The 18,860-nt window shown below is 43.4% G+C and overlaps 1 protein-coding gene across 5 annotated transcripts in view; it reads left to right on the top strand.

Annotated features, from left to right (window-relative positions):
- The window catches only part of ptpra (protein tyrosine phosphatase receptor type A), a 333,338-nt gene that overhangs the window by 297,086 nt on the left and 17,392 nt on the right, over nt 1–18,860 (top strand). For all 5 annotated transcript variants that reach the window (XM_078554083.1, XM_078554102.1, XM_078554109.1 and 2 more), the window contains one exon: nt 6,412–6,488. In XM_078554083.1, coding sequence (XP_078410209.1) covers nt 6,412–6,488 — 77 coding nt within the window. The remainder of the gene's footprint in view (nt 1–6,411; nt 6,489–18,860) is intronic.

Below are 18,860 nucleotides of genomic sequence, written 5' to 3'. Positions count from 1 at the left end.
TATGGCTAGCTCACATAATTCCGATGGCTGGGCATATCTGTATATGCAAAACCCAAGCTCACATCGGCCAACATTTTTACAGACAACCTCTCCACAGGGATGAGGTATGGTTTTGCCGAACCTGTCACAACTGCTAAGTTGTGGGAAAATCCTAGTCTGCAATAAAACCTGCAACTAAGATTCCCATGTCGACTTTTGGGAAACCATTCAGTAAGGTGTTAGTGGAATGTGTGGAACCCCTACCCAAAACAAAAGGGTGCTACCAGTATATCCTTAACATCATGGACGTAGCTACCCCCTGCTTCCCAGAGGCTGTTCCCCTGAGAACCATATCTGCCAAAACAGTGGTGCAGTAATTGGCCCTATTCTTTACCAGGTATGGTCAGCCCACTGAGATCCAGTCGAATCAGAGCTTAAATCTCATGTCCAAAATATTCCAGCAAGTCATTGGTAACCTGGACGTGACTCAGCTGAAGTCTTCGGCTTCTCACCTGCAGTTGCAGGGGCTGCTAGAACGGTGCCATCATACCCTGATTTCTGTTCCACACAGTTTACCAAAATTCTTGACCTGATGGATTGAATATTGCTGCAGGCTTTGGGACCCCAAAGGGGTCACGAGCTCCCAAGTTGGCAGCAAGACCAGCAGAGAAATCTTCTGGAGGTGCCTCCTAATTGGCTGTCTCTGGGACGACAGGTGGGCTCCTAATGCTGCCAGCCAACTCAGGGACCCTCACTGGCTTGCAGTCATCAAATAACTGGCATGCAGACCAGTGGTTGAATCGGCCTGGAGTGGAACCTCTGTTGAATCGGTCTCAACCATGATTGCGGTCTTTCATTAACGTAACTCCTTCCTTGCAGCATAAATCCTCCGGCTCCAATGGCTCTCTGGCATAGCGCAGGGAGGCAGCCTCCACTGGTTTAGCCTCCTCGAGTTGCCGCCATTGGCAAAACGGTGGAGAGGTGGCAAAATCACCCTTAATTGGGGCCTCAACAATATTAATTGGCTGCCTTAGATGAGGGGAGCGAAGGCATGGTAGCTAACTTTGCAGACAACACAAAAATAGGTAGGAAAGTATGTTGTGAAGAAAACATAAGGAGTTTGCAGATGGGTATACATAAGTTAGTGGGCAAAAATCTGGCAGATGGAGTGATGTTGTTCACTTTGGCAGGAAGAATAAAGAAGAGATTATGTAAAGGGAGAACGACTGCAGAATTCCGAGATGTAGAGGGATCTAGGTGTTCTTGTGCTTGAGTCAAAAAAGCTAGTATGCAGGTACAGCGTCCTATAGTATATAAGATCCTGAATGGTGTTGACAAGGTGGACATGGAAAGGATGTTTCCTCTTGTGCTTGAGTCCAGAACAAGAGGGCACTGTTTTAAAATTAGGGGTCGCCCTTATAGGACAGAGGCGAGGAGAATTCTTTTCTGAGGGTCGTGCAACTTTGGAAACTTACTTCACAAGGAAGTGGGATCACTGAATATATTTAAGGCAGAGGTAGTTAGATTCTTGTTAAGCAAGGGAATCAAAGGTTATTGGGGGTAGATGGGAATATAGAACTCGAAACACAAACAGATCAGCGATGATCACATTGAAAGGCGGAGCAGGCTCGAGGGGCCGAATGGCCTACTTCTCCTATTTCGTATGTTCTTATGGCATTTCAAGCCAAGTGTAAAGCAGTTCCATTGCTGTTAGAATTCTTACTAGCTGGTTTATTCTATATCCTAGCACTAACATTAAGGCAGTAGAAGGTATATTTTGACAGTAATGACAGAGCTTGAACTTAGAATGAACCCCAGGATGGATGGTTGTAAGAACTTGAACTTCTCTATCTGTTACCTTTTGGCTTGATCTGACAAGGCATCTAACATGCTCCTGTGGTTAATTCCTATTGTAGCTCCTCTTGCATTGGTTTGTTCCCCAGCTCATACATGTTCAACAAATAATATGTTTGAAGTTCATTAATTAGGATAGATTTTTCAATAATTTTGTATTCTTTTTGAATACATTATTTCCATTTCCCACTTCGCTGTTGTGAAATACCTTGATATAACACTGTGGGAGTTGCACCGGTTAATAAATAACTATTATTTTACCAACTGGCAGCTTTAATTTCCTTTCCAGTTTTATGCGTCTGTTTACGTGTCTGTTGCTCATTGAATCCCTTTGAGGGGTGAGTTTGCATCTTAACTGAACATTCTGTAATATGTACACATGGGTAAAATGTGTGCTAACATATGAGAAAAATGCTCAGCTGTTGAGATTGATAGGTCATATGGTATCCTCTAGTGGAGAAATTTGCAATTGTCACTTTTTAATCCTGAATTCAAATATTTGCTTAAAAGTACACTAATTTCAATTTGCAGAATTATTGTGTTGTTTGATTGGATTGTGTGAACAATTTATCCCATAGAAGGTAACCTGCATCAATTAATATCCAAGTGTTAAATGTAACAAAGCTGACTTTGTGTTGGAGAGGAGGTGGTGGGGCACACATTTTTAAGTGTCAACTTGGTTCTTGAGTTAACAAAATCCTGGGTTCCAATCCTATTCCATACTTGTATGCGTAAACTTGGCTTACATTTGGTTCAGTTAAGGAAGTGAGCGTTGGTCCCATAGGAAGTGAGTCTGGGGAATTAATAATGGAAAATAAGGAGATAGCAGATGAATTGAACAGGTATTTTGCATCAGTCCTCACTATAGAGAATACAAGTAATATCCCAGAAATAGCTGTAAATCAGGAAATGGAAGAGGAGGAGGAATTTAAGGAAATTACAATTACCAGGGAAGTGGTACTGAGCAAATTGTTGGAGTTGTGGGCTGACAAGTCCCTGCATCCTGATGAACTTCATTCTAGGGTCTTAAAAGAAGTGGCTAGTGAGCTAGTTGATGTGTTGGCTTTAATTTTCCAAAATTCCCGTGATTCGAGGAAGAGTCATTAGATTGGAAAATAGCAAGTTTGTTCAAAAAGGGAGGGAGACAGAAAGCAGGAAACTACAGGCCAGTTAGCTTAACATCTGTCATAGAGAAAATGCTAGAAGTTATTATTAAAGACATTATAACAGGACACTTTGAAGAAGTAACATGTCCTGTGGATAAAGAGAAACCGGTGGATGTACCGTACTTAGATTTCCAGAAGGCATTTAATAAGGTGCCACATCAAAAGTTATTGAAGGAAATAAGAGCTCATGGTGTAGGGGGTAACATATTGGCATGGATGAAAGATTGACTAGCTGACGAAGAGAGTTGGCATAAATGGGTCTTTTTCTGGTTGGCAGGATGTGACAAGTTGTGTGCCACAGGGATCAGTGCTGGAGCCTCAAACTTTTTACAATTTATATAAATTGGATGAAGGGACCGAAGTTATGATTGCTAAATCTGCTGATGACACAAGGGTAGGTAGGAAAGTAAGTTGTGAAGGGGACATAAAAGAGGCTACAAAGGAATATAGATATGTTGAGCAAATGGGCAAAGATTTGGCAAATGGAGTATAAGGTGGGAAAATGTGAAATTGTGCATTTTGGCAGGAAGAATAAAAAGGAAGCATATAATCTAAATGGTGAGAGATTGCAGAGCTCCAAGATGCAAGGAATCTGGTTGTCCTGGTGCATGAATCACAAAAGGTTATTGTACAGGTACAGCAAGTCATTAGGACAGCTAATAAAATGTTATAATTTATTGCGAGGGGAATTGAATACAAAGTAGGGAGGTTGTTCTTCAGTTATACAGGGCATTGAAGAGACCATATCTGGAGTACTGTGTACAGTATTGGTCTCCTTCTTTAAGGAAGGATGTAAATACATTGGAAGCAGTTATAGAGAAGGCTCAATAGACTAATACCTAGAATGGGTGCGTTGCCTTAAAAGGAAAGGTTGGATAGTCTAGGCTTGTTTAGAAGTTAGAAGAGTAAGAGGTGACTTGATTGAAACATGTGAGATCCTGAGGGGTCTTGACAGGTTGGATGTGGAAAAGATGTTTCCTCTTGTAGGAGAATCTATAACTAGGGGTAACTGTTTAAAAATAAAGGGTCGCCTGTTTAAGATAGAGATTAGGAGAATTTTTTTCTTTCGGGGTCTTTGGTACTCTTGCTCAAAAGGCAGTGGAAGCAGAGTCTGAATATTTTTAAGGCGGAGGCGGATAAATTTTTGATTAGCAAGGGGGTGAAAGGTTATTTGGAGTTGAGGTTGCATTCAGTTCAGTCATGACCTTAAGGAGTTGTGGAGCAGGCTCATGAGGTCAAGTGGCCTACTCCTCCTTATGTTCAGTACTGAGGGGGTGCTGTGTTAAATGATGGCACATCAACTTATTCAGCTGAATGTAAAAAAAATCTCATGCCCCTGTCTGAAGATGACTGGGGAAGTCCTTTCACTGTCCTGCTTGGCATTCATCCCTCAACCAACATTCCAAGCTTTACTGGTTGTTTCTCATTTGCTGTTTGTAGGGCCATCCTATCTGCAACTTAGCTGCAACATTTGGCTATATAAAAAGTAACTGCCAATTATGCTCTTCAGTTGTCTTCAAATAGTGTTGTTGAGATTTTTTTTTTATATATCCTCCTGAATAAGCCAATGTGCCTAGGTTTAAGCGCAACCTGAAGAACTACCTACAACTTCTGAATGTCCTTATCTGTGATACAGTCATGTCCTCATGTCTGTGAGTAATTGTTTGTGGGCTTGTGAATATTGTTCATTGCCTGTTCTTCCTAAGTTACATGAATATGATTTCAGTGCCTGTGTGATGCTAGGTATGTAGGCCATACGTCGCTGGCAGATTGTAACAAAAAGCATGTCCCAGCCGCTATTGCAGTGGGTAAGGTACGGACCGTTCCCAACTAGCCTGTGTTTGAAGAACTCAAAACTCAGTGTCCAACTTTAGATGTGATTCTGTAATTGGACAACATTTGCTAAATAATCTTCAGTTTGCTAATAATTATGCTGACAACCAATTTAACATTGTCAGTCGGGCTTGCAGTGTGGTGCATTTGCGTGTACTGGAAGCTACATATATTAATACACAGGGCCCTGGTCTTTGCAAACAACTGGAACATGTACACACATTGCACCTGTTTCAGCTAAACAAAATAATTGACAGCCATTCGCTGACTCATTATCAAAGCAATGCCTTGACCAATCAGGGTCAAGCTGCCTGGTTTAAATTTCAAATGATGCTTGGCTGTTACCTGTCAGTCGCCATCAATGGTGCATTCTCCATGGCAACGTCTCTACCAATCAGAGTCCACTTGCCAACCAATCAGCACTGTCTTCACATAAGTATAAATTGTTGTTTTCCCCTTATATTGGTATTCTTGCAAAATGTCCTGATGAGTGCAAGACGAAAAGCTTTGACGTGTGTCTTTTTTTCATCAATACTCAAGTTCTGTACTACCAAACGGGTACAATCCTATTTACTATAGTACCTTATCTCTATTTTCCATTACAAATTTCCTCCGGTTTTGACCTCTAATTCCATTGTGTTTACTTGGCCTTCTTGCAATTTGAATATTTCCTGTCCTTGCACCCCAAAAAGAAAGCATATCTGGCTATTTGATGCAGCATCCCAAATGCTGGACTACAGTTAAATGCTAGAATACAGTTTGGCAGTTCTTCCACACTGAGTTCTTGATCTTAGTTGGGCATCAGAGTGTTGCTGGGTGAGTTAAGGGTAAGGATGAGGGTGAGAAAATTGGAAGAGATGCCAATGTACATCACTCTTGCTTACCTAGCAGTGTGATTTAACCCAGAACAGTGCTACAGTCATCTTTCATTATTTTAATTTGTGAGAGAGAATGCATCAATACTTAGTAATTGGAGCTACTGCCCTCAAGTTACCTGTTTTACTGTTTGTGACTAGATTAGTTTATATTCACTAGCAAACAGTATCAAAGTAAATCGAATTGTATTCTTCATTATGGATATGATAGTTGAGTTCAACTTTTTTTTAAATAGAGTTTCTCATGAAAGATTGCTACATAAACTTAATAGGTAGGTTTTACCATTTTTTAAAATGTTAGATAAAGGAAAAGTAGCATATGGTACATACTACATGAGTGATGGGATTTGAGGAGTTAACGGATAAAATGCTGTCAGGTTTGGTGTTGAACACTGCTTATTTTTTATCCTTTCACGGGATGTGGGTATCGCTGGCTAGGCTGGCATTTATTGCCCAGCCCTAATAGATGAAGTTAGTTGGCAGTGTTAAACCTGAATAAGCCTGGCAGATTTATTGGGCATTATTGTATCTCTGAATCATGCTCTCAGACTTTGGTGATGATTAATCAACATAGTGTCAAGAATAGCTGAATATATTGAGGAAAAGTGAATTGGTAAAGGGAACACCCTTAGTGGTTGAATTGCCATGAGTTCAACACATGTTGCAGTATCATTGTGCATTTTTTTGTTTCCATGTCATTTTAGATGAGTTTAACAGAGTTATCATTCCTGTAAAAAGAGGCGAAGAGAACACGGATTATGTGAATGCATCGTTCATTGATGTAAGTCTTTCGAAATTAGTTGTTTATTGTGCATTTCTAAGCATGATAGAATCAAGTTTTCAATTAACCATCAGTCGGTTTTAATCCTGTCATATATGAAAATCAAATATAAAACTTTGATAAATGTTAATTGTGTTTCTGTCATTATTTTGCTCATCTAAATTTATCATATTTTGGAAAGCAAGGGTGTTGAAATCACATCAATCATTAAACTTGTGTGCAAAGAATTGGACTTTTTAAGTCACAATTTCAATATAAATAATGACTAGAAACGATACTATTCAGACTTTATCTGTAGGCCAAGACAGGAAAGTGATGTCCTAGAAATGGAATGGGTCTAATTAAGTTTTATAATGTTATTTTGCACAGAAAAGTATTTAAAATAATTCTATTAAACAAAAAAGAGCAAGGTGGTTTCTTTGCAAGAATTGTTCTATGGTTTAGTGTGAAAGTAGAAAACAATGAGTATGAAGTAGGCATTGCTTTATGCCTGCATTATGGTTTGGGTTTTCTCGCAATATTTTTAAGGTGCACTTATGGAAGACAACCAGTTTCCGTGAGTGTTCAAGTCTTCTTTGAACAAGAACCTGCACTCTTCTGGTGGTTGTGAATAGGATACAATGCCCAGAACAAAGAATTGCCCCTTAATTTGGTATCATACACTTGAAGTTGCGTGGAGTACTCACTCTGCTCACTCTTCTCTGCATTGAAATTCATCTACCACTTATCCACCAGCCTAAGTCCTTGTGTAGTATAGCATTCTCCTCCTCACGGTTCATAGTACTTGCAAGTTTTGTGTCACCTGCAAATTTGGAAATTATGCCTGTACGCCCAAGTCTAGGTGATCATAATGAAGAAAAGCAGGGGTCCAAACACTGATCCCTGGGGATCCCCACTATACTCTTCTCTATTTTGGAAATCAACCGTTCACCATTACAGAATCACAGAATCTTTATAGTGCAGAAGGAGGCCATTCGGCCTATCGAGTTTGCACTGGCTCCCTGAAAGACCATTCTACCTAGTCCGACTCCCTGCCTTATCACAGAATCACACAGTACAGAAGAGGCCCTTCGGCCCATCAAGTCTGCACCAACATGTGAGAAACACCTGACCTACCTACCTAATCCCATTTACCAGCGCTTGGCTCATAGCCTTGAATGTTATGACATGCCAAATGCTCATCCAGGTACTTTTTAAAGGATGTGAGGCAACCCGCCTCCACCACCCTCCCAAGGAGTGCATTCCAGACCGTCACCACCCTCTGGGTAAAAATGTTTTTCCTCACATCCCCCCCTAAACCTCCTGCCCCTCACCTTGAACTTGTGTCCCCTAACTAAGGGGAACAGCTGCTCCCTATCCACCCTGTCCATGCCCCTCATAATCTTGTACACTTCAATCAGGCCGCCCCTCAGTCTTCTCTGCTCCAGTGAAAACAACCCAAGTCTATCCAACCTCTCTTCATAACTTAAATGTTTCATCCCAGGCAACATCCTGGTGAATCTCCTCTGCACCACCTCCAATGCAATCACATCCTTATCCCTGTAACCTTGCACATTATTTCTTTTCAAAAAGCAATCCAATTCCTTTTTGAACACCATGATCAAACCTGCCTCCACCACCCTCTCAGGATGTTCATGCTAGACTCCAACCACCCTCTGGGTGAAAAATTTTTTCCTCACATCACTTTTACTCCTTTTGCCAATTACTTTGAATCTTTGCTCTGTAGTTCTTGATGCTCCCTTGAGTGGGAACAGTTTCTCACTATTTACCCTGTTCATACCCCTCAGGTTCTTGAATAGCTCTATCAAGTCTCCTGTCAACTTTCTTTTCTCCAAAGAAAACAGTCCTACCCTCTCCAATCTATCCTTATAGCTACAGCTATTTATCTCTGGAATCATTCTTGTGAATCTCCTCTGTACTCTCTCCAATGCCTTCACATCCTTCCTCAGGTATGGCACCCAGAACTGGACGCAGTACTCCAGATGAGGCCTAATTAGTGTCTTATAGAAGTTCAACTTGACGTCCTTACTCTTGTACTCAATGCCTCTATTAATAAAGTCTAAGATATTATTTGCTTTATTAACTGCTCTCTCAATATGCCTAGCCACCTTCAATGACTTAGGAAATATATGCCGAGATCACTCTGTTCCTGCACCTCCTTTAGAGTTTCTCCCTTTTTTATACCGTCTCTCTACATTCCTCCTGCCAAAATGAATCGCTTCACACTTCTTTGCATTGAACTTCATCTGCCACTTGTCTGCCCAATCCACCAACATATCTATGTCCTTTTTAAGTTCAAGACCATCCTCATCACAGTTGACAACATTCCCAATCTTCATATCATCTGCAAATTTTGACACCATGCCCTGAATACCACAGTCTAGATCATTAATGTATATCAGGAAGAGCAAGGCTCCAAACACTTAGCCCCGGGGAGCTCCACTACAAACTTCTATCCAATCTGAAAAACATCCATTAACCGCTACTCTGTTTTTTGTCACTCAGCCAATTTCTTATCCAAGTGCCTACTCTCCCATTTATTCCACGAGCTAGAATTTTACTTACAAGTCTGTTGTGTGGCACTGTGTCAAATACCTTTTGAAAAACCATATATACCACATCAACCTTCTCTATTACCTCCTCAAAAAACTCCACCAAGTTAGTTAAACATGATTTTCCCTTAATGAATCCATGCTGGCTTTCCTTAGTTATTCTGCACTTGTCTAGCTGACTATTGATTTTGTCCCGAACTATAGTTTCCAGAAATTTCCCTACCACTGAAGTCAAGCTGACTGGTCTGTAGTTGCTGGCTTTATCCTTGCACCCCTTTACACCCTTGTTCAAAATGTTTGCAATTCTCCAGTCCTCTGGCATCACTACTGTGTCTAAGGAAGACTCGAAGATTATCATTAGTGCCTCTGCAACTTCCACTCTCACTTCCCTCAGTACCCTTGGATGCATCTCATCCACTCCTGGTACCTTATCAATTTTAAGTAAAGGTAAAACCACCTCCTCAATTGTAAATTCATCTCGTGTACCAGTTACTTCCTCTCTCACCTCGGCCTGGATAGCATCTTCTTCCTTGGTAAAGACAGATGCAAAGTAGTCGTTTAATACCTCCGCTATTTCTCCTGTCTCCACGTGCAAGTCCCCCTTTTTATCCTTAATCAGCCCTGCTCTTTCTTTTACCAGCCTTTTATTTATATGCTTATAGAAGATGTTAGGATTCTCTTTTGTTTTAGCTGCCAGTCTCTTTTCATGCTCTCTCCTTGCTTTTTTTTAATTAGTTTTTTCACTTCCTCTCTGGTCCTTCTATATTCAGCCTGATTCTCCATTGTATTTTCTACCTGACATCTGTCGTACTTCTTCTTCCTTTTCATCTTCATTTCCATCTCTCTTGTCATCCAGGGTGCTCTGGATTTATTTGTCCTACCTTTCCCCTTCAAGGAAATATACTTTGACATCGCCTGCAATACTTTTTCTTTGAAGGCAGCCCATTGTTCAGCCACCATCTTTTCTGCCAATATTTGATTCCAACTCACACGACTCAGATGCATTCTCATCCCATCGAAGTTTGTTTTCTCCCAGTTAATTATCCCTGTTCTGGATTGTTCCTTGTCCTTTTCCATAGCTAACCTAAACCTTATGGTACAATGGTCACTATCTCCTAAATGCTTTCTCACCAATATTTGATCACTTGGGCCAACTCATTCCCCAGAACCAGGTCCAACAATGCCTTCCCTCTCATTTGGACTGGAAACATACTGCTGCAGAAAATTATCTCAACCACATTCCAGGAACTCTCGCTCCTCTTATTCCTTTGTACTATTCCTATCCGAGTCTATATTTGGACAATTGAAGTCCCCCACCATAATTACTCTATAATTCTTGCACCTCTCTGTAACCTCTTTGCAGATTTGTTTCTCTACATCCCTTCCACTAGTTGGTGTTCTATATACTATACTGATCAATGTTATTGCACCTTTTTCATTCCTTAACTCTAGCCAGACAGATTCTGTCCTTGATCCCCTCTGGAACATCCTCACTCACCAGTACTGTAATGTCATCTTTAATCGGCACTGCCACTAACCTCCCCCACCAAACCCCCCTTTTTTTTCCTTACCTGTCTCTCCTAAACAACTTTTCCCCAGACCCTCCTTTGAGCCAGGTCTCTGTTATAGCGATAATATCATAATTCCATTTGTCAAGCTGTGCCTGTAGTTCACCAATCTTATTAACCATACTCCTCACATTGAAATACATACACTTTAGCCTGATTTAGGCCTTTTTACTTTCCCCCTTACTCTGACCCCATCTAATGACTTAGTATTGCCTACTCTAATTCTATCAAACTCTCTAAGTATTCTGTCTACCTTGATACTACTTTCTGATATCTCCTCCTTATCAGTTAATACTTCTCTACTTCCCACTGCCAGTTCCTCCCCTCTCCACTCTGAATTTCCGCTCAGGTGTCCATTCTTCTGCCAATCTGGTTTAAATCCTCCCCAACAGCACTAGCAAACGTTCCCGTGAGACCATTAGTCCCAGTCCTGTTAAGGTGTAACCCGTCCTCCTTGTACAAGTCCCACCTGCCCCAGAACTGGTCCAATGCCTCAGAAACCTAAAGCCCTCCTACTTCACTTCTCCAGCCACGTGTTGAAGTGCTCAATTTTCCAATTCTTGTGTTTACCAGCATGTGGCACTGGGAGTAATCTTGAGATTACTGTTCTTGAGGTCCTGATTTTTAATTCCCTTCCTAACTCCCTAAAATCTACTTTCAGGAACTCATCCCTTTTCCTACCTATGTCATTGGTCCCAATGTAGACCACAACCTCTGGCTGTTCACCCTCTCCCAAAAGAATGTTCTGCAGCTGCTCTAGGATATCCTTGACGCTGGCACCAGGGAGGCAACATACCATCCTGGAGCCATCTCTATGGCTGCAGAAACGCCTGTCTGCTCCCCCAACAATGGAGCCCTCTACTACCAAAGCACTTGCACTCTTCCCCTTCCCCTCCTGTGCAGCTGAACCACCAGTGGTGCCACGAACTTGGCTTTTGCTACAGCCTTCTGAGGAACAACTTGACTCAACAGAATCCAAAATGGAAAAATGGTTAGAGAGCGAGAGAGCCTCAGGAGATTCTTGCCTGTTTCTCTTAGATACTCTGGCGGTCACCTTTTCCCTCTCTGCCTGTGTACTACTTAGCGGCGTTGTGACCACCTCTCTAGATGTCCTAGCCACATAATCCTCAGCCTTGCGGATGCACCGGAGTGATTCCAGCCACCGATCGAGTTCCGCAACCCGAAGCTCAAGTTTCTGCAGCTTGTGACATTTCCTGCAGATATAGCCATTGAGGGCACTTTGTGCCTTCACGATTTCCCACATCCTGCAGGATGCACTTTCCACATAGCCGAGTTGCAGTGACATACCTTAATCACAGAATTGTAATGACACGGGAGGAGGCCATTCGGCCCATCGTGTTGCACCGGCTCTCCAAATGAGCATTATGACTTAGTGCCATTCTCCTGCCTTTTCCCCCTAACCCTGCACGTTGTTTCTATTTAAATAATCATCTAATGCCCTCTTGCATGCCTTGATTGAACCTGCCTCCACCACACTTCCAGGCAATGCATTCCAGACCTAAACCACTTGCTGTGTGAAAAAGTTTTTTCTCACATTGCATTTGCTTCTTTTGTAAATCACTTTAACCTGTGCCCTCTCGTTCTCTATTCTTTTATGAGTGGGAACAGTTTCTCCCTATCTACTCTATTCAGCCTCCTCATGATTTTGAACACCTCCATCAAATCTCCTCTTAGCCTTCCCTCCAAGGAGAACCGTCCCAACCTCTCCAATCTATCTTCGTAACTGAAGTTTCTCCTCCCTGGAACTACTTTTGTAAACCTCTTCTGCACTCTCCAATGCATTCACGTCCTTCCTATAGTGTGGCGCCCAGAACTGTACACAATCTCCATCTGAGTTCTAACTAGTTCTTATATAAGCACATCATAACCTCCCTGCTCTTGTACTCTATGGCCCTATTAATAAAGCCCAGGATACTCTGCTTTATTAACTACTCTCTCCACCTGCCTGGCCACCTTCAATGATCTATGTACGTATACACCCTGGTCCCTCTGCTCCTGCACTGCTTAATAATTGTACCCCTTACTTTATATTACCTCTCCATGTTCCTCCTACCAAGATGGATCACCTCACACTTCTCCGCATTGAACTTCATTTTTTTTATCCATTCGTGGGATGTGGGCTTAGCTGGCTGGGCCAGCATTTATTGCCCATCCCAAATTGCCCTTGAGAAAGTAGTGGGGAGCTGCCTTCTTGAACCGCTGCAGTCCATATGGTGTAGGTACACCCACAGTGCTCATAGGAAGGGAGTTTCAGGGTTTTGATCCAGCAACAGTGAAGGAATGGTTCTTGTCCTTCTAAGTGGTAGTGGTCGTGGGTTTGGAAGGTGTTGTCAAAGGAGACTTGGTGAATTCCTGCAGTGCATCTTGTAGATGGTACACACTGCTGCTACTGTGCGTCAGTGGTGGAGGGAGTAAATGTTTGTGGATGTGGTGCCAATCAAGCGGGCTCCTTTGTCCTGGACGGTGTCAACCTTTTTGAGTGTTTTGGGAGCTGCACTCATCCAGGCAAGTGGGGAGTATTCCATCACATTCCTGACTTGTGCCTTGTAGATGGTGGACAGGCTTTGGGGAGTCAGGAGGTGAGTTACTCATTGCAGGATTCCTAGCCTCTGACCTGCTAGCGTAGCCACAGTATTTATATGGCTAGTCCAGTTCAGTTTTTGGTCAGTGGTAACCCCCCTAGGATGTTGGTAGTGGGGGATTCAGTGATGGGATTGCCATTGAACATCAGGGGCTAAGACTGGGTTCTCTTTTGTTTGAGATGGTCATTGCCTGACACTTGTGTGGCACGAATGTTACATGCGACTTGTCAGCCCAAGCTTAGGTATTGTCCAGGTCTTGCTGCATTTGGACATGGTCTGCTTCAGTATCTGAGGGTTTGCGAATGGTGCTTAACATTGTGCAATCATCAGTGAACATCTCCACTTTTGACCTTATGACGGAAGGAAGGTCAATGATGAAGCAGCTGAAGATGGTTGGGCTGAGGAACTCCTGCAGTGATGCCCTGGAGCTGAGATGACTGACCTCCAACAACCACAACCATCTTCCTTTGTTCTAGGTATGACTCCAACCACCAGGAGAGCTTTCCCCTGATTCCCATGGACTCTAGTTTTGCTAGGGCTCCTTGATGCCACACATTGTCAAATGAGGCCTTGATGTCAAGGGCAGTCACTCTCACCTCACCTCGGAAGTTCAGCTCTTTTGTCCCACGTTTGAACCAAAGCTGTGATGAGGTCAGGAGCTGAGTGGCCCTGGCGGAACCCAAACTGGGTGTCAGTGAGCAGTTTATTGCTAAGCAAGTGCTGCTTGATAGCACTGTCGATGACCACTTCCATTACTTTACTGATCATCAAGAGCAGGCTGATAGGCCGGTAATTGGCCAGGTTGGATTTGTCCTGCTTTTTGTGGACAGGGCATACCTGGGCAATTTTCCACATATCTGTGTAGATGCCAGTGTTGTAGCTGTACTGGAACAGCTTGGCTAGAGGCGAGGCAAGTTGTGGAGCACAAGTCTTCACTTGCCAGAATATTGTCAGGACCTATAGCCTTCGCAGTATCCAATGCCTACAGCCGTTTCTTGGTATCACATGGCGTGAATCGAATTGGATGAGGACTGGCATCTGTGATGCTGGTGACCTCGGGAGGAGGCTGAGATGGATCATCCACTCGGCAATTCTGGCTTAAGATTGTAGCAAATGCTTCAGCCTTATCTTTTGCACTGATGTACTGGGCTCCCCCATCATTGAGGATGGGGATATTTGTGGAGCCTGCTCCTCAAATGAGTTGTTTCATTGCCCATTACCATTCATGACTGGATGTGGCAGGACTGTAGAGCTTAGATCTGATCCATTGGTTGTGGGATTGCTTAGCTCTGTCAGTCACTTGCTGCTTATGCTGTTTGGTATGCAAGTAGCCCTGTGTTATAGCTTCACCAGGTGGACACTTCATTTTTAGGTATGCCTGTTGCTGCTCCTCGCATGCTCTCCTGCACTCTTCATTGAACCAGGGTTGATCCCCTGGGTTGATGGTGATGGTAGACTGAAGGATATGCCGGTCCATGAGGTTACAGATTGTGTGCGAGTACAATTTTGCGAATGCTGATGGCCCACCTCGCCTCATGGATGCCCACTCTTGAGTTGCTAGGTCTGTTTGAAATCTATCCCATCTAGCATGGTTTTAGTGCCACACAACACGATGGTGGGTATCCTTAATGTGAAGGTGGGACTTCGTCTCCACAACGACTGTGCGGTGGTCACTCTTACTGATACCGTCATGGCCAATGCATCTGCAGCAGACAAGTTGGTGAGGTTGAGGTCAAATATGTTTTTCCCTCTTGCTTGTTCCCTCACCACCTGCCGCAGACCCAGTCTAGCCAGGTCGGTCAGTAGTGGTGCTACCAAACCACTCTTGGTGATGGACATTGAAGTCTCCCACCCAGAGTACATTCTGTGCCCTTGCCACCCTCATTGCTTCCTCCAAGTGGTGTTCAACATGGAAGACCATTGATTCATCAGCTGAGGGAAGGCGGCATGTGGTAATCAGGAGGAGGTTTCCTTGCCCATGTTTGACTTGATGCCATGAGACTTCATGGGGTCCAGAGTCGATGTTGAGGACTCCCAGGGTAACTCCCTACCACTGTATACCACTGTGCCGCCACCTCTGCTGGGTCTGCCCTGCTGGTGAGTAAGGATGTACCCAGTGATGGAGGTGGTGTCTGGGACATTATCTGTAAGATATGATTCCGTGAGGATGACTAGTCTGTGAGACAGCTACCCCAATTTTGGCACTAGCCCCCAGATATTAGTAAGGAGGACTTTGCAGGGTCGACAGGGCTGAGATTGCCATTGTTGTTTCCAGTGCCTAGGTCAATGCCGGGTGGTCCGTCCAGTTTCGTTCCTTTTGTTGTTACTTGGTAGCGGTTTGATACACCTGAGTGGTTTGCTTGACCACTTCAGACGGCATTTAAGAGTCAACCACATTGCTATGGGTCTGGAGTCACATGTAGGCCAGACCAGATAAGGACGACAGATTTCCTTCCCTAAAGGACATTAGTGATGTGTTTTAACAACAATTGACAATGGTTTCATGATCACCATTAGACTTTGAATTCAATTCAAATTCCACCATCTGCCGTGGCAGGATTTGAACCCGAGTCCCTGGAGCATTACCCTGGGTTTCTGGACTACTAGTCTAGCGACAATACCACTACATCATCATCTCCCGATCTGCAACCTATCTGCCCACTCCACCAACTTGTCTATGTCCTTTTGAATTTCTATACTGTCCCCCTCGCAGTTTACAATACTTCTAAGTTTCGTATCATGTGCAAACTTTGAAATTGTTCCCTGCGCACCAATACCTAGATCATTAATAAGTAGGTTAGCTTGTACAGGTGCCATCTTCCCCAGAGCCAGTCCCAGTGTCCCAGGAATCTAAAGCCCTTCTTCCTGCACCATCTTTCCAACTGTACATTCATCTGCCTTACCCTCCTATTTCTGTACTCACTTGCCCGTGGCATTAGGAGTAATCCGGAGATTACTACATTTGATGTTCTGCTTGCTAATTTTCAACATAGCTCCTAAATTCTGACCGCAGGACCACATCCCCCTTCCTACCTAAATCATTGGTACCAATATGGACCACGACATTTGGCTGATCACCCTCCCCCAGACGAATGCCCTGCAGCCGCTCGGTGACATCCTTGACCCTGGCACCAGAAATGCAACATACCATCCTGGAGTCACGTCTACGGTCACAGAAATGCCTGTATGCTCCCCTAACTAATGAATCCTCTATCACTATTGCTCTTCCTTTCTTCCTCCCCTCACCTACAGCTGAGCCGCTCGTAGCTCTGACTGCACCCCTCTGAGGAATCAGCACCCTCACCAGCTTCCAAAACGGAAAATAGATCTGTGAGCGGGACCCCAGAGGACTCCTGCACTACCTGCGTAGTTCTCTTGGACTGCTTGGCGGTCACCCAATCCCTTTCTGCTTCCAGGCTCCTAAACTGCAGTGTGACCACCTCTCTGGATGTGCTATCCACGTAGCTGTTAGCTTTGTGGATGTGCTACAGTGACTCCAGCCGCCGCTCTAGTTCTGAAACCAGGGGCTCTAGGCTCTGCAGCTAGCAGCATTTCCTGTACACATGGTCGTCTAGGACACTGGTAGCGTACATGACTTCCCACATGCTTGACGCAGATTGCCATGTGGAAATGTGATGTTGTGGCAATAACAGAGACCTGGCTTAAGGAAAGGCAGAACTGGTTGTTAAATATTCCTGGGTACAGGGTGTTCAGAAAAGATAGGAAATGAAGAAAAAGGGGAGGGGTGGCATTATTGATTAAGGAGAGCGTTACGGTGCTAGAGAAAGAGCATGTCCCAGAGGGTTCAAGGACAGAATCAATTTGGCTAGAACTAAGGAACAAAAAGGGTGCAATTACATTGCTCGGTGTAGTCTATAGATCGCCAACTAGTGGGGAGGATGTAGAGGAGGAAATCTGCAGCGAAGTTACACAGAGATGCAAACATTATAGAGTAGTTATAATGGGGAACTTTAATTACCTGAGTGTAGACTGGGACAATGACAGTGTAAAGGGCAGAGAGGGGCAAGAGTTCCTGGACTGTGTTCAGGAGAATTTTCTACAGTAGTATGTATCCAGTCCAGCAAGAAAGGATGGACTGTTGGACCTGGTTCTTAGAAATGAGGTGGGTCAAGTATACCAAGTTGTCAGTGGGGGGAATATTTAGGAGACAGTGATCATTGTATCGTAAGTTTTAGGATGATGATAGAAAAGGACAATGTGCAATGGAGAGTAAGAATAATTAACTGGGGGAGAACTGACTTCAATGAGGTAAGAATGGACCTAGGCCAAATAGACTGGAACGAAAGGTTGGCAGGAAAAACAGTAGCTGAACAATGGGCTACCTTCAAAGAAGAAATGGTTCGGGCACAGTCCCTCATAAGGCAAAGGTAGGGCAAACAAATCCAAAGCTCCCTGGATGAAAAAGGAGATAGAAATTAAGATAATTTCTACCTGACACCTGCTTATGACAGGTGTCAGGTAGAAAACACAATTAAGAACCAAGCGGAATACAGAATGTTCAGTGGGGTGCGGTGAGAAAGCAAATAAGAAAAGCAAAGAGGCATTATGAGAAAAGACTGGCAGCCAACATAAAGGGGAATCCCAAAGTTGTCTTTGGGCACACAAATAGTAAGAGGGTGGTAAACGGAGGAGTAGGGCTGATTAGGGACCAAAAAGAGGATTTACACATGGAGGCAGGAGGCATGACTAGGGTGTTAAATTTTGCATTTGTCTTTACCAAGTAAGCAGATGCTACCGAGTTCACGGTGACGGAGGAGGAAACTTTGTTGCTCGAAGGGTTCAAAACGGATAAGGAGAAACTGTTGGATAAACTGTCGGTACTTAAAGTTGACAAGGCACCGGGGCTGGATGAGATGCATCCGAGGATTTTGAAAGAAGTCGAGTGGAAATTGCAGGGACACTAGCCATAAGCTTTCAACTTTATATAAAGTATTTACTACACTATGGTATAATATAACTCACCTGTCACTAACCAATCATCTCCTCTATGCTGAGTCCGGAAAGGCCTATACATACCAACCAACCAATCAACTTGCGGGACTCCTGTGACATCACTTGTAGATTTTATCTGTAAACACTCTCTCTCTCTGCCATGTTATGGGCTTTCTCTCCCTCTCTGTCTGTCTCTCTCTGAGCTCCAGCTGCTTTATGGGTTTTCATGTTGTTTAGTTTAATTTACTTTCTCTCTATTTTCATGCAGCCATTTTCACATCAGCCCTGTAGCTTTTATTCTATGGACTCTTAACTATGCTAACAAGTCTGTTATGTGGCATTTTATCAAATGCGTTTTGGAAGCCCATGTATACTTCAACCACTTAACCCTAATCACTTTTTTTCTTAACCACATCAAAAAACTCAAGCAAGTTAGTTAAACATGATTTTCCCTTGACAAAACCATGCTGTCTTTCCTTAATTTATCCACATTTGACCAAGCAACTGTTAATCTTGTCCTGAATTATTGTTTCTGAAAGCTTTCCCACCATTAAGCTTGAACTGATTGACCTGTAGCTGCTGGGCTTATCCTTACACCCTTTTTAAACATTTAAGTCACATTTGCAATTCTCCAGTCTTCTTGAATCACCCCTGTGTCCAAGGATGCATCCAAGGAGATGATGGCCAGTGCCTCCC

This window comes from Cetorhinus maximus, chromosome 1, assembly GCF_964194155.1.
Source record: "Cetorhinus maximus chromosome 1, sCetMax3.hap1.1, whole genome shotgun sequence".
NCBI lineage: Eukaryota > Metazoa > Chordata > Chondrichthyes > Lamniformes > Cetorhinidae > Cetorhinus > Cetorhinus maximus.
The sequence above is the reverse complement of the archived record's forward strand: the minus strand, read 5'-3'. Positions and strand labels throughout refer to the sequence as shown.